Here is a 16,796-nt window from a genome sequence, read left to right as displayed (position 1 = left end):
TGCGTTCAAGGCAACCCGTAACTCGTGTTTTTCCGACCTGTGAAGTCGTACCAGTTCGATCTGGTACAAGTTCACCGGTCGGAAGTTACGAGTGGCCGTTATAGTGACTTTCACAGGTAAAACAGGTCGGAAAAACACGAGTGGGTTGCCTGGAACGCTACAAAGTCGTAAGTCGTGACTTGAAGCTGTAATTTACGGTTTCAAAAGCCTGCCTGGAACGCAGCATTAGCCAAAATGACCGGATCGCTTACTTCTGCTTTAATCAATGTGTTACCATTGGCGGTATGGTTCTGAGCAGGTGCAGATTGTTTTTCTCTGACTTTCCTGAGTGGGACCTTCGATTGCACTTTTCCAAGTAGAAAGTTGGAAAAACCTGAGTTCCGAGTCGTCTCGAACGCAGCAGTAGAGCTGTTCAGGGAGTAAAAACACCATGTTCAGGCAACAGCCAATAAAACTTGTACTTAAAAGCATTAAAGGAAATAACCGTCATAATTTATAACCCCCCTTTTAGAGGTTTATTATGTATAATGTGTATTTTATGATTGAATTCTTATCAAAAATTGATGCAAGTGTTTTCTTGTTGGAGTTAGAGACTGATTTTACATCATTTATGTAGCACTGGGTGGTGCAATATAATTTATTAATAAAATACCTGATGTGGATATAAAACTTAAACACAAAGATACTATGCTATAGTTTCAATATAAACCTCCCAAAAATCACATTGTTTGCTTTTCTTTTTTTTTTAAATAATATAAAAGTAGGAAACTGTTTACCACCCACCGGGTTGTTGCTCAGTCAACAACAGCAAAGGATTGTGGGTGCAGTGGCGAGCTCCCACGGGGGCGGGGGGGAGTGTATGTGTAACGTGTGAATCAGGGTGTTACAAGAAAAAGTGTTTACAACCAGGAAACTTTCACAGTCGCTGAGCGCTCGCCTTGATCCTCGTGCACCTTGAAGACAGCTGACGCCTTCCAGCAGCGAATCAGAGACAGAGCAGTCAATCATTTCCATCTGCTGTCACACACACACACACACACATACACACACACACACACACACACACACCAGGACGTCGTCGGCATAAAACTGGAAACACACTGGAAAATGAATAAAGACAACATGTAGCTAATGTATTTGGGAGGAATATAAACAGGCGTCAGAGGGGGTGATTGATTGAGATGAGCGGAGGGAGGCTTTCCACAGATAAGACCTTTTAAAGCAATTCAATTACCCTCAGGCCCAGAGAAACTGTAGGATGATATCAACTATGATTATACAGGAGAGGAGCTGCAGGGACGGGAGGACGGGAGGAGGTAAACAAGGACATTAGGTGAGACGTTACTTAGCATCTTTTCATATTTTAACACAATCCTCACTCAACCCGATGTAAAACACATGTCTCTGCTATCAAGGTGTTTTAAATTATGTGGGGGAAAAAAAATGTAAACACAGCCCATAGCCTACCGAAGCTCTCTCTCTCTCCCCGACAGCAGTGAGATTTATTTTGTCAGAACTACGGCTGCAATTAGTCACACTCGACTGTTTTCTGTTGCCTCAGATAATCTGGAAAAACTGTTGACATTTAGTGCCAGCTCCGTGCACTTTATCCCTCCGACGTTACTGACTCCTGACAGGCTCGGCATGCTCGCTGAAAGGTGGTAAGATGGGAGGATGAGTGAGTACTGGGGGGAGGTGGATGTAATCAATATAAACATGAGGCAATTAGTGTAGCACTCATATTTCTTTAGGGAGGTGGGTGTAGTAAAAAAAAAAAAAAAAAAAGTGGCGATCAAAGTGATGTCTGCTCCACGTGAGTCATTAATGAAGCAGCGGAGCGACTGCAGGGATGTATTGTTAAAGAGCCTTAAAGAAACCTGCGTGGAATTAATTAAAACACAATGTGCTCCTCCATCATTTATGCACTTTACAATGTTACAGACAGTTTCAAGTTACCAGACTGGGGAAATCAACATGGCGGCTCTCTCTCTCATCCTCTCCCACATGGACTCTCTCATCATTTTATTTTCTGCTACAGATTGAGAGCGTTTTAGGGTTTTGAAACCAGTGAAAAATGCAGCAATTAACAGGATCTGGCGGGAAGCACCAGTCCAGCGCCAAGTGGACCAGGCCGAGTCCAGAAAGTGCGATCGCTTCGTCCAGAGAACCTCGTGAAACATGCAAACAAGCAGAGACAGAGAGGCAAACATTTAATAAAAAAAAAGAAAAAAGGCACAAAACAAACAGACAGACAAACAAACGCCCATGCATTGCACACACACTGTGTTTGGGCCTCGTGCACAGCTGGAGATCACTGCTTGGGGGAAGGTGATCTGTTGACTCGATGTGTCCCACACACACACACACACACACACACACACACACACACACACACACACACACACACACACACACACACACACACACACACACACACACCTGGATAATTGGCTGCATCTGTCAACCAACAGCCAAACGGTCATTAGAGCAACGGAGCAGAAAAAAGAAACATGAGAGACATAAGTTTTCATTTAAGAGAGCAGGCGGACGACTCGCTCCAAATGAAGAGGAAAGAAAAAGGGATAATTAGGATCACTCATTTATTAGAAGAAGGAAAAAGAAAAAAAAAAACACAAGTTGGATTCAGGCGATGAAAAAGTGACATGATCCAAATGTAGATCTGTACAGATATCACTGCCTGTGGGCAAGAAAATGATCTGAATGATAAAAAGCTCTCAGAGAGGCGGCAGACTGTAACTACAGCCTGAAACATGAGGGAGAGGAGCCGACACTTTTCTTCATGTGTCACAACAACCATCAGTGCAAACAGCCTGTGTGTTTGTGCAAAGAGATGATAATGATATTCTGACGATGTGCTGACACAAAGTGCTGAATGAGATGAACCACATGCTGGGATTTAATCTGTGAACCGGGGAAACTGCAGGTGACAAAAAAAAGAGAGAAAGTGACGAGACAAACTTCTACAGTATGTCTGCACTTCGACTTTTTAAGATTTAGAGATTTAACCAGCACCTCTCATTCACAAGCACAGACTTTAAAAGAACTGTTTGACATTTGGGGAAATGTATTGATTCACTTTGCTGCCAAGAATTATGATGATAAAAAATATAATCGGTAACACTTCATAATAAGTACACACTATTAGCATTAGTTAAGCATTAAATACTGAATTCATCTTTATAGCATACACATTAGTATGTTGTTTATAAACACAGTCAAAATGTTTTACTCATAGGGTTAGGGTTAAAGCAGAAGTAAGCGATCCGGTCGTTTTGACTAACTTCCTGTCAGCAGATGGAGTTAGCAGTCCCCGCCCTCGTCCCTACGTCACCACATTCACATGCATCCCTTGGCTGCACACACAGAGAGGACCGCCCCTTTGTGCCGTTCTCTCCTCATTGGATAAAGGTTGTAGGATACAAGGAAAGTTTTCTCCTCGGCTTACAGCAGAGCAGAGTGACTGACAGACCCGTGTTTCAGACCAAACACTCTATAGCTATAAGTGATTGCTGTCGGAAGATACAACTATTTAAGACTTATATTAACACAAACATTCCGCTTACTTCTGCTTTAAGCACCAACTGTATTTATAAACTACATACTAATAAGTATTCATGTGTTATGAATGAAGAATTCAGTATTTATTAATGCTTAACTAGTGTGTACTTATTATAAAGTGTTAACAAATAATCTGCATCAAGACTGGGAGCACCTGCACACTGACCAACAACTAATTAACACTGTTAACACCAAAAAATGCTGTATAGTTTTAATTATATATAAAGTATTATTTTAGGTTTGAATAAAAACTAGAAGAGAAGGAGGTCGTTTTCTGAGTTTTTACCGAAGAATTTTACTTTCAAAGTTGCAAAATTTAGAGGAAAAAAAAACTCAGATATTCACTCGGACATTATGAAGTTACTTTTTTCTAAATCAGCAGAGAAGAAAACACATTTGTGAAAATTTTTGACTAAGTATTAAACTCAGAAAAAATCCCCCGTCCCTCCTGTTCAGCTGGTTTCTCTAACCGACACCGGCCCTGACATGCTGCCGTGTTGAGTGAAGATAATGTGACGTGTCAGTCAGTGATCTTCAGTGGATGTTGGCAGCCGTATGTTTTTATCTGTGGAGAGATTCATTAACTAACTGGCTGCCCAGCTATTGGCTATAACCTGAGCCTCTGCTAGCTGCTTCCATCTGCTCTTATTTACTGTTTTTGAACTGCCTTCTGGCACCAGCTTCATATTCAGCGAACAGACACCAGGGTGGCGTCGGTCTACCCATAATTCTCAGCACTAAAGCGATGAGGCCTGAGGAGTTTTTCTCAAAACACTGGTTTATTATTTTGAATGTGAGCTGTGTTGACGTTCAGGAAACATCTCGGCTTTGCAGCTTTTTTATTATGTGTTGATTTTCCCAGCACATTTGACTGTGGACAGTTTTTTAAAATTGTAAGGGACAATAAAGTGCAGTGTGAATATTTCACACATAGCAGCTTTATTTTTTATTTTTCTCAAAAAACGATTTGCCTGAATGAAACTCTAGGAGTAAAATGAACAAAAACACGCTCCATCCTGAGGTAGGGTGTAAAGTAGAACATTTTTCCTTCCCTTTTTTTTTCTTTGTCCCTTATATTTTATAATTACCATGGTTAGGTGTCCCTGAGCTATGATAATTCTACATATTGTGGCACCATCTGGCCCTGGAGAGCACATCCACTTGCAAATATGTTTCAGAGGTCAAACGCTGTGCAAGAACAAATTTGCGAACACTGAATTGAAAAGATTCCAGTTGTCTCATTGACCTTGCTCAGTTAAGCTGTGCACATAACAGAAAACACTAATGGGTGCCAGCTGCCAAATAAAAACCAAAAAAAAGAGGAAGAAAAAAAAAGGCAGGAGGAAAAAAAAATTAAAAGTAAATACAGGGGTCAGGCTGGAATTTAAAATGAGGTTGAACACAGTCAAGGTAACTTGAGTACAAATGACTGCTGGGCTGAAAAAAAACACATTTTGTTTTGCTGTTTTTTTTCTTCTTTCTTTTTCTCCCTTTATCCAGCGGCTCATTAGTTTCTCTGTTGTTGTGAGCTCGTGTAAATTACATTATGTCCATTACTCCCATTGCTCAGACATCGAGCTCCCTGTATACGGCTCCACCCAGCACTTCTGAGAAATGAATGGGCTCTGCAGCCGCGCTCGAAGCTATTTAGTTATTAGTTAATACATCAGCCATGTCATTGTACTGTCTGAGGCTTTCATAAAGAAGACGGAAGCGCCTGCTGATTTGATGTAGTCAGCTCGGCACACACACACACACACACACACACGTGGGTTTATTATCCTGTAAGGTAACATTCACAGTGTTCAGAATATGTTTTTGTATGTTAATGTTTGTGTCTGGACCGATGGGACTGCAGGGTTTGAAGACGTTGTTGTGTTGACGCTGTTTGGTCAGCTCAGGCCAGATGACAATTCAAACTGTCTATTAATTAAACTGAAGCCAAAGGGGGTGAAACAGCATTAACCAAACACAGCTTCTCTCCCTGCGCCCGTGGTGGAACATTTTGATAAATACCACAAAAGACTGGGTGTCCTCCTGGGACCTGATATAATAACACTAGAGGCTGATAAAAATGATACACTATTCAATTAAACCCTGCTCAGCCACACTACATCTTTACTCAGAGATTAAGCCGAAACTGTCTGGAGTCACGACTCAGTGGAAACATATTTAAAGAGAAACTCAACGGCTCAACACGTACGCTCTACAAACTCAGTAAAAAAAAAAAACACATCATCATGTTGAAAACACAACGTAAAGTGAAGTTTAGCAAGATTGACTCTTGTGACGTCCATTTGTTTTACAGTTTTACATGATTTGTTCTAAGCGTCGTGTATTTATAACACCCTCAAAGTGGAGTATTTTATCAATACAGGTTAAGGTTTGCAAAAGGGTGTGGTTTAGTTTTAATAAACACATTTAACTACATCTTTTTCTAAACTTATATAACCATGTGAATGTTTCTTCTGTTTTATTTACCACAAATGGATGGGAATACAAAGATTGTGCAACTCTGCAGAGATACTCATAAAAAACACGTCTTGCAGTATTGAAAATCGTCTTTTAATCATGCAAAATGTATCAACTGTGGCAAATTAGTAGAATATAAGCAAGGTTTTCGGGAGATATTTAGATTTTATTACATTCAGGTGTGCATGGGGTAAGAAAAGAAGCTTTATTGCTGCGTGTTGTACCGTAGCCTACCTTTGTTAAAATCCAATTTTTATGAGTCAACTTAAATATATTAAAGTGTGATCGTAAATGCCCGGAGTGCTCCTCTAATTTTCAGTCTCGATATACTTTATTCATTAGTGTCGTATAAAAACCCATGGATGTAGGTATTATTTCAAACTCATGTTTATTTATGCAGAGGTTACATAAAAACCCAAACTCCCGGCAAACTGTGTGAACTCAGCACATCCCCGCTCCTCCGTCGTCGATGTTTTAATAATCTCATGAGACACCGGGTTTGAGACGACAGCTCAACTCAGGCTCCATTTATATAACAATATGAACACATTTCACCAAGGGTCCTTTTACATTCTTGATGCTGCTTACTCTGTTTTTTTTTTTTTTTGTGTAGAAAGGAACTTAATCATATAAAGGGGGGGTTTTTAGGTTTTCTTTAATCCCCACAGTGAATAAAAGACAGAAGACACATTGATAAAAAATGAGAACATTCACAATATATCTAATTTTTGCTAATGTAGACAGCAAGTGACGGAAGAATACATAGAATCACTACTTATTGTTCCAACAAAACGTACACTTCAACAACCTGCAATAATCCATGCAGCATTTGGATGTTATTGTACCACCAATAAAAAGGAGTGTGTTAGCCGTGTTAGCAAAAAAAAACAAAAACAAAACAACACATTTCTTCTTCCATCATAACAACCTCAGTGTTATAGTACATTCGATGTAGCTCAAACACACCCAAAGTTACACACTTCACAAGGACACTTGACCTTAAGATGAGAACGGGGAAAGTGCTTCACAACACAAAAAAAAAAAAACCGACAACAAAAAAACAAAAACATAATAGTAAGACATGCACACGGGGAAAGAGAAGAGAAATCAAATCAAGTTCTCGACGTAAAGCACTTGAGGCATTTGAGAAAATGGCAACAAGTACAAGAGGCGTGAGGGAAAGAGTCGGATGCTACATAGTGACCTGAAGAGAAGATATCGACGTGGAGTCAGACAATCACATGTTCTTTAGAAATCGACCGATCTCTGCAGGGACCAAAAGGAGCCAAAAATAATTAGAGCTTTTAAAAAAAAAGAGTGAGGAACGATGCAATTCATGTCTTTGTCCCTCGACCTCGCAGCCCACACATTTTAATCAGGACTCTGTTTTCTTTCTTTCTATATGAAGCCAGCTCTGCTTTAAGGGAAATGACCTTCAATTTTCTTTTTATACTTTGTATTATACGATGTGTGAACAGTCGGAGCTCATTCTGCTGCCATTTCTGTTGTCGAGCAGCTGAGGACAGTGTTTGTGTCTTCTTTTTTTAAAAACCCATTTGCATATATATACAGTGAAGAACAAAGAGTCAAGTCTCTGCTTCAGGTTTGAGACGAGTCGAGACTTCAGAGCTCAGAACGAGAAATCAGGACGTTTAATAATGAATTCGAGTTGCACTGGAAAGAAAAGAGACAAAATTTGAGCTGAACAAAGTTTTACAAGCCAAGAAGATGACTTTAGAAAAGTGTAACATTTTGGGCCAAATGATTATTAGTTATCTGGCAGAAAGACGGTGATGAGGAGATCGATACCACTCTGATACGTAGGACGCTACAGTTAGCTTAGCATTTAAACAGGAGCTGAATCAGTTCAGGGACTGGATACGTTGGAAACCACAAAGTCTGACTGAAATGAACAGATCTCTGCTTTGTGCCACCATGTGGCAACCTTGCTACTACGTCACTAGTTTCCATAAAAACTTGAGGTTTTAAAAGTTGTACGGTTAGCTGTTGCACTGAGCAACTCGAGAGCGATTACATAATGTAATCTTGAGATGAGTTTGACCATGAAACAAACTGTAACCTCCGACTGTACAGTAGAAGAACCAAAATTGCAGTTCATCAATTGGCCACTAGAGGCTCCACCAGTGAGTCGGTTTTAACTTTACAGCAGAAATAAACAGACCGGGGCAACAACGGTTTAGGTTTTTACAGCTAATGTTTTCCTTCATGACGACTGTATGGGGGTGAAATTTTTATAGAAACTTGCTCATTTAAATTTTTAAAGTTCTGCATAATTGAGGGCGTGGACACTTTGAGCGACAGGTAGATGAACGTGTAGCAGGGACCAGGGGCTAAATTCAGCTACTCAGCTCTGGGGTAACTGATCAGTCCAGGGACTTCTGGAGGTTTGGTCTGCATTTGATTGGAGACTGTTTTGTCTTCATGGTTCGAGATGGAGTCCCAGAAGAAAGAAGAAGGTGCGTCTTGAATCTACTTTGCAGCACTAACACTAACCCGTCAAATGATGATGCAGCTCCAGAATTGAGCCACAGATTGTGAAAGAACGCGTCCAACTCCATTTAAAGATAAGAAAACCATAATTGAGCTATGAAAGTAACTTTTTTATTTTTGCCTCCTACTTGTATTCATGGTGTTTCAGAGCCGAGTGTGTCTCCGTGTGTCCTTCCTGGGAGCCAGCAAATGATTCATGGGAGCCTATAAGAGGGCGTCTGCTCTCCATAATATTCACTGTAACACATCCGTGGGCATTTCGTGCGGTGTGCTCTAACTGAGAACAATGGAGCGTTTGTTGATCAGAAAATAACTGAGTGCGGAGCCTGAAGCAGCAAAAAAATGTTGGCAACATGCAACCTGCAGCAGAAAAAAAAAACCCAACAACAACACATGCTGATGCACACAAACCACTGCATCAACAAAAAATAAAAGCAAACGATTACTTGCAAAGAATTTAAAAAAGAAAGAAAAATGAACAGAGGGAGCACAGCGCTCCTCTTCCAGTTATAAGTAAAACAAATTTAAAATGATGCACAAAGAAAATTAGATCACGGTGATAAAACATGTCTCAGCAGAAGTTAATTCCTCCTCCTGGTGTGAGGTGCTTTACAATTTATGGTGGATGTTCTGTACAGTAGAGGTAAAAACCGATCGGCGGAAAGCTGCCAGATGACTGCACAATCACAGGCTGAGTGGGAATGTATAAAAGCTGTATGTTAATCATGTAACATGCACGGCATATCGTATGAATTCACGCTTCAGTATCTGCAACCATTTTCCCACAGGAGCTGAAGGCCCAGATTTTTTTTTTTTTTTAATCTCCAGGCTTCGAGCAGCAGGAAAAACAAAACTGGGATGTTTCTGAGGGGTTGGTGGATGCTCTGAATACCTCTGGAGCTCACGTCTTTCCCAGAGGAAATCGGACCCGTGACCCCCTGCCTGTGTTAACGGCCGCCTCCTATCTGCTGAGAGCAACACCGGGGAGGAATTTAAAACAGGGCATTTTTTACATTTTGCCGATGCTCTTCTTGTCAGCCAGGTCGACTTACAATGAGTGACAAGGTGACGGCGGTGAGACGCGCTAACGGACTGTGGAGTGGAGTCGTAGGAGGACGGACTCTTGTCTCCGCCTGGAGAACACACAGAGACATCAGAGTTTCCTGCTGCTGATGTTTCCACACATGCAGCTGACACAAAGACGACCTTCATGAGTACGACTCTGGTGATTTACGGGTCAAAATATGTTGAGATGATGAGGTCATGGAATTGACCTATGGCTAAGCCACGCCCCCAAACACGATGAGCCAACCACAGTGCGCATTAGCTAGCCCATGCACTCGGACATTCTCTGCTTCCACGTCCATTGAAATGCATTGCAGTTAGTCAGTTTTCATTCGTTTTTATATGTTTTTTCTTGACATTTTAAGTTTAAAATGGTCAAACGGTGTGCATGGGGTACATGCAACTCCGACACTAGGTATCCCGAGAGGCTGGGCGACGGGGTGGATTTTTTTTTTTACCTTTTCCTAAGCCACATCTCAACCGAGAGAAGTGTCTGCTCTGGATAAAGTTATGCGGTAGACCACAACACCAACGAAACATGGATAAACTTAACAAGGATGTCTACATCTGTTCTAAGTTAAGTCAACAACGTATTTGAGGCAACATATTGTGAGAGATGTTTGGATGTTAGCCAGCATCACAACTAAGCATAAAGCCCGCTAGCTTAATGCTAACGTATAATGAAAAACTCCATAGACAGGCTAATAGAAGTTAGCCCGTTGCTATCGGCGTTTCGCGGCAAACGGCAGCCATAGCACCAAAGTGTTGGTGATATTTAATCTTTCTGTCTCCAAAAACCATCAACTGCCTCCTGTGAAATATCTCCTGCTGTGACAGCTGCCATAGCAACTGTCACCGAATGTTGACTGTTTGTCCGAGTGAGTGGAGGGGGCGGGGCTTAGGCATAGGTCAATTAGTTTGCTGTGTGTGTGTGTGTGTTGCTGTTATCAATTCATCCATATCACTTTAGTAACTTCTAGTGAAATAAAGTTAATTCTCGACTAAAAGAGAAAGTGGATTGACAAGTGAGGACTAAATTGGCTTTAAAAACTAAATTCATTTTGTTTCATTAAAGTAATTTCAGCGGCTAAAGAACCAAAATAACTCCACTCAGAAATGAAATTATCATCATGCATTGAAAATAAAAGTGGGAAACACACAATGGATGAAGTTTGAAAATGAACTGTTCAGTGTTTGAGTGGATGTTGTTGCCTGGTGAACGTGCAGAGTGGACAGAGAGGGGACTTTCAACCACATCGAATGGTTTTCATAATGGGATGAGATTATTTTGTCATTTTTTTATTCTTTATTTCCAAAGTCAAAGATGAACTTTGGCTCTTCAATCTGCCGAGTGTTTCACGCTTTATTGCATCGCTCATTTTCTAGACTAATCAGAACTGACAACATCATTTTGTTTGTGTAATTTTGTTTTGTCCTGACGCTGATTCTCCTGAGATCTCTCACTCTGTGAATTAATGCTGTACCCAAGTTATGTAAAAGCACCACTCTCACTGCTCTGACTTTTTTTTTTTTTTGGCTCAAGAACTAATTTAAGGCCTTGTTCCTTCAGGTTGAAACTGTTTTGTCGAAAGTTAAGTTTCTGAGTTTCTTAAAAAGATTCTTGGAGAAGTTCCAGCGGCGGAGAAAGGCTTGTTTTCCTGACATCAAAGTTACAAATAACCACCGCTTCAAACGCATATTTCACTGCAGGTCGGACCTGCTTCATATTGAAATGTAGTGAGAGAGGTGCTGCTGGGACACTGTTGATATGTAGGAACTGTAGCAACACATTTAACCCAATTGAAGCTTCATTCAGTCTTTTTTGTTCTGTTGAACTTTTTGTTTTCAAGTTCACTCAGTTAAAGGGATTTTGGCAAATTGGCCCATTGCCATAATCCCTATAGTTATAGCAGTAGGTTTGTTACCTTTAATTGTCTGTAAATGGTAAATGGTAAATGGACTTGCACTTATATAGCGCTTTTCTAGTCTCTCTGACCACTCAAAGCGCTTTACACTGTAGGTCGCATTCATCCTTTCGCACACACATTCATACAGCGCAGGAATCTAACCATTCACGTACATACACACACACATACACATGTTGCCAGGAGGAGCCTGGAATTGAACCACCGACTTTTCCGCTTAGTGGACAACCCGCTCTACCTCCTGAGCCACAGCTGCCCGTGCAAGCTATTTTTAGAACGGCGGAGCAGAGCTGCGAGCTGCTCAGAGCTACGCTATGGAGGCTGATGGGATTTCTTGGTTTCCCTCATCAAACTCATCAAATACACAATCCAACAACTCCACAACGCTCTGGTGGACAAGTTGTGACCTGCACATTCACCACGCTATGAGATAATATAGGGAAATACAGAGACTGCCCCCGACAGGAACGTGCATCAACAGTTTTGCATGAATTTCCCTCTAAAACAACTCTGTCTGGTAACGTTGTGTTATTATCTCATAGCGTGGTGAATGTGCAGGTCACAACTTGTCCACCAGAGCGTTGTGGAGTTGTTGGATTGTGTATTTGGTGAGTTTGATGAGGGAAACCAAGAAATCCCATGAGCCTCCGTAGTGTAGCTCTGAGCAGCTCACGGCTCTGCTCCGCCGTTCTAAAAACAGCTTGCACCAACAATTAAAGGTAACGAACCTACTGCTAAAACTATAGGGATTATGGCAATGGGCCAATTTGCCAAAATGTTGAACTATCCCGTTAAGTTCAGTTTTTTCAATGTTTTCGTCCCGTAAATCACCACAAGCACTCACACAGTCTGCAACAGTGTGCGTTTTATATAGTGTGTTTTAGTAAACAGTACGTTGCAGGAGGAGTTAAGGTTGTGATGCTCAGCTGCAGTATATTACCGTCACCAGGGAGCCTGTGCATCAAGTCGGCTAAATTAGAAGTCTTTGAATCCTTCCAGTCGTCCCCTCTGAGCCGTCATCACTCTGACCGGGACACTAATCACAGAGTCTCAGGCCTCCACGGCGACCGGCCAACCTACACACACACACACACATCTGCACACACACACCTCGGCTGATTATCCTCCACTGCCCTGGAACAAACGCATTCAAATGTAATGGGCTGAACCGGGAGACACGCACGCTTCGCCCCCAAAGACAAATGGGAAGATGTGTTCGCACAGTGATACTGTTCACAAAGAGGCACAAAGCTGGACGAGAAGATGAGCTGAGCGAGACAGAGAAAGAAAGAGAGAGAGAGAGAGAGAGAGAGAAAGAGAGCGACAGAGAGCTTGTCTCTATAAGCTGAACTGCAGAGTACTGTATATCGCAGGCACAAAATGATAATAGAATACAATTAACTTCAAATGGTTTCACTGCACACATAAATCTCTCCCTCAGTGGGGTCACAAATGACTTTCCTCCCTCCGTACGGATGGGCTTCCTAATTGCACGTTGCTCTATATGCTGTGATGCTGCATGTCGTCAATGGCACACCGTTAAAGAGCCTCAGGAACTTCACTCTGCAGAATAAATACGCAAAAAAAAACACATCCAGACATCAAGTCGACGCCAAGACATCTCTCTTAAAATTCAATTTCACAGCATTATAAAAAAAAAGAAAGCTGACATCTTCAAGTTGTGTGAGTCAACACACAGATTTACATTTACACCTCTGGTTCGACTGAAATCTGCTTTTTTTTTTTTGCTCGCTTGTGTTTTCTTTTTCAAATGACCTTGTTTGTTGAAGCGTCTTCTAAACGCAGCAGAGAAAATTGAAACCGACAGAGCGTCTGCCTCCAGTACTCCCTCAGTCAGAGATGAAGGCCTGAATTACGCTCGTTATAGATTAATTACAGCCTGACAGAAGACAGTCACGCAGAGGTAACAGAGCTCGTCAAGACGTGGTGGCTTCAGCTCCAGTCCTGGAAATATAACTACCCAAAAAAAAAAAGAAAAGAAAAGAAAGAAATATTTAAATTCAGCCTCTGCCAGGTACATTACAACGCCCGCGGACGTCTGAGCCGCTGAGGTCGCTGCCGGTTGACGGATTGGTTGTGTCTCCTTCGTGTTGTTTCCTCCTTGTCTTCGAGCCATCTCTTGCTAAACTCACAGAGCAGCGGATGGATCGATCAGTCGGTGCAGAGCCGAGCGCCGCCCGTGCACCACCTTCAGAATTCAGGAGAAAAAAAAAAAAGACTTCATATTCAAGAGGCAGAAGGAGGAGGAGAAGAAGAAGAAGATATGTTTTAACCGTCCAGATGAACCGTCCAATGAGTGTGCAGCTGCTGGATGTTGGAGCTGCCACCTCCGACCAATCAGGACTCGATGTGGACGTGCAGAAAAAAGTTGTTTGTGCACATCATCAGGGGACACTGTGTGTGTCAGTGTAGCGATCCGGTCGGTCTTTCAATGATGATGATGATGATGATGATACCAGTGGTGATGATGATGAAGATGATGAAGGTGATACCAGTGATGATGATGATGATGATGAAGATGATGATGATGATGATGTGGGATTTCCGTGCTGGTTCAGCCGGGGTCATGACAGCTGCCACGGCGGGTTGAAGAACTTGATGGCGTGAGTCTTGGCCCACTTGGAGAAGACGGACTTCTCCGTGATGAAGCGGTGTCCGCCGTAGGGGGCGCTCTCGTGGAGCAGGTACTCCGCACACTCGTCCCGGCTGCCGGCCTCGTAGTAGTGGTACGGGACCTTCCTGTAGCCCTCCGTCCTGGAGGAGGAGAGGAGAGGAGAGGAGAGGAAGATGAGACCAAAACCCTGAAATATGACTTTTTATCTTTATTATTATTTATTTTCATTCCAGGTTGTAGACTATGATTTATTTTGAGTCCTCTCTGGTACCGATCACCTTTATCCTGTAGCCATTTACTTCAATTATATTATTGCCTACTGAATGTCTCATTTGATATGTTAATGTGTCTTGAACTTACCCACTCAAAATCAATAAAAATTGAATTATATATGTATAAAAAAAGACAAAGATTAATTAAAGGGATACTTCACCCAAAATCGATAAAAGCCACGACATGAAAAACTCTGTTGATGTTTGATTCCACTGGGCTACATCAAGGCTAAAAACAGAGATCAAATTAATTTTTTCCGAACAACTTTTTCATGTGGCGGCTTCAGGACACTTGGGTCAGTACAGACGAGCAGTATGGAGGTATCTGGATGTTTCATGGTGTGTGTTTTGGACGATTCAAAAGTGAGCTCTATCCACTGCCATTATATGAAATTCCGTTGCCAGCCGGACCCCCCCTGGAACTCCTAAAGCGTTTTCATAACTCTGAAAGTTCTCCAAACCCTTCCTTGGCATGACGGTGAGTAGAAAATTGGTGAATTATTGAGTTTGGGTGAAGTATCCCTTTAACCGTCTGTTGATGTGGAGTCAGTTTCCTCTGTAGCCTGATCCTCATCTCAGTTTGAGGCTACATTAGCTGCTAGCATAACACACCTGAGTCTCTGACCAAACTGTGGGTGATGGTGGCGCCAGAGAAGGAGAAACATGTCGAATACAAACAAGGACAATATCTCTGGTTGTGGTGCATCAAGCTTGACCCTGGTTTTGTTACGGCCGTCTGTCCTGAGCCTGACGTTGTTACAGGAGTGAAATGCTGCGTCTTCGGAGAAATGTTTTAAAAACAACCAGAGCAGAACATTTGGTTTTATGTCTCCAGGAGCTGTTTTACTCTGCTGCAGGAGGCTTTTTAAGTGGAGTTTGATCCCTGCTATCTACAATATATGGTCAGAAGAAGATAACTGAAACCTTCACCTGAGCGTTTATAATGAATATCCATCACAGCAACGGATTAATATTATTTAACACATCAAATTTCATTGCATTATTCTCTCTTTTTCTATCCTACGTGGGTGTAATATTCACATTTAAAAAAAATCTATTTCTTGCCCCTGTTTTGATCTTGTATTTCTGGTTAAAGAAATAATGCAGCATAAATAAAACATCTAAAGAAACTTCATAGAGAATAACAAGTTAAAAGTTCACAAAATTAAAACAACACATTGATTGGATGATAAAACATCTGCTGACTCCAAGTGAGACATATATTTACTGTCAGAAAATGCTTTTGCTCTGTCTGTGAAATATCAGTTTAAAGCACGACTGGGATTTTAAATTTGACGGTTTAATATGAATAAAAAATGTGAATAAGATTAAAATAAAATAAAAAAAAGCAATAAATACATTTAATTGCACTAGTGGAGGTTTATTTAAAGTCATCATCTTCTCAACCAGTTTGGGACAAATCCCAGTCTGTGCTTGGTTCCAAGTGTCTGTGGTTTTGATTGACTCAGCTTTACAAACTATGAAGCCAAATAATAAGCAAACTAAATTACTAAACTATTAAAGCGAAGATCCTTCAGGACAGCGTTCAGCAGTTTGAAATGAAGTTGCCTCAGGCAAAATTCTCCACTCAGCAGGTCCTCTCATTTATAAAAAAAAAAGTCGCTGTTGGCAGCAGAAAAATATTCAATAAATACTCCTTTAACTAAACTGCATTTATTTGTAAAACATCAGGATAATATTAATTTTCATTCTGAGCTGAAGTGAATCTGAACACATTCAGAAAACTGAGTGAAACGGAGTCTGAGAGTTAAAACCTCTCTGACCTCAGTTGTATCTGCATCCTAAAACTCTTAAAGGGATAGTTCAACATTTTGGCAAATTGTCCCATTGCCATAATCCCTATAGCTTTAGGAGTAGGTTCGTTACCTTTAATTGTCGGTGCAAGCTATTTTTAGAACGGCAGAGCAGAGCTGCTCAGAGCTACGGAGGCTAATGGGATTTCTTGGTTTCCCTCATCAAACTCATCAAATACACAATCCAACAACTCCAAAACGCTCTGGTGGACAAGTTGTGACCTGCACATTCACCACGCTATGAGATAATAACAGAATGTTACCAGACAGAGTTGTTTTAGAGGTAAATTCATGCAAAACCGCTGATACGCGTTCCTGTTGGGAGCAGTTTTTCACAATCCAACAACTCCAAAAAGCTCTTGTGGACAAGTTATGACCTGCACATTAATTGCCGAAAAACTGCCCGTGACGGGAACATGCATCAGTGGTCTTGCATGAATTTACCTCAGAAACAACTTTGTCTGGTAACGTTCTGTTATTATCTCATAGCGTGGTGAATGTGCAACTTGTCCACCAGAGCGTT

General features: G+C 41.4%; 1 protein-coding gene across 1 annotated transcript in view; it reads right to left on the bottom strand.

Annotated features, from left to right (window-relative positions):
• Positions 1–14,137: 14,137 nt before the first annotated feature.
• st6galnac3 (ST6 (alpha-N-acetyl-neuraminyl-2,3-beta-galactosyl-1,3)-N-acetylgalactosaminide alpha-2,6-sialyltransferase 3) overlaps positions 14,138–16,796 on the bottom strand; it is a gene marked incomplete at its 3' end in the record, with an annotated part of 104,891 nt that continues 102,232 nt past the window's right edge. The window contains exon 5 of the mRNA XM_083991668.1: positions 14,138–14,327. Within this exon, the coding sequence (XP_083847794.1) occupies positions 14,138–14,327 (190 nt within the window). The remainder of the gene's footprint in view (positions 14,328–16,796) is intronic.

This window comes from Trachurus trachurus, assembly GCF_905171665.1.
Source record: "Trachurus trachurus genome assembly, chromosome: 17".
Classification (NCBI taxonomy): domain Eukaryota; kingdom Metazoa; phylum Chordata; class Actinopteri; order Carangiformes; family Carangidae; genus Trachurus; species Trachurus trachurus.
This window is presented reverse-complemented; position numbering and strand designations above follow the sequence as displayed.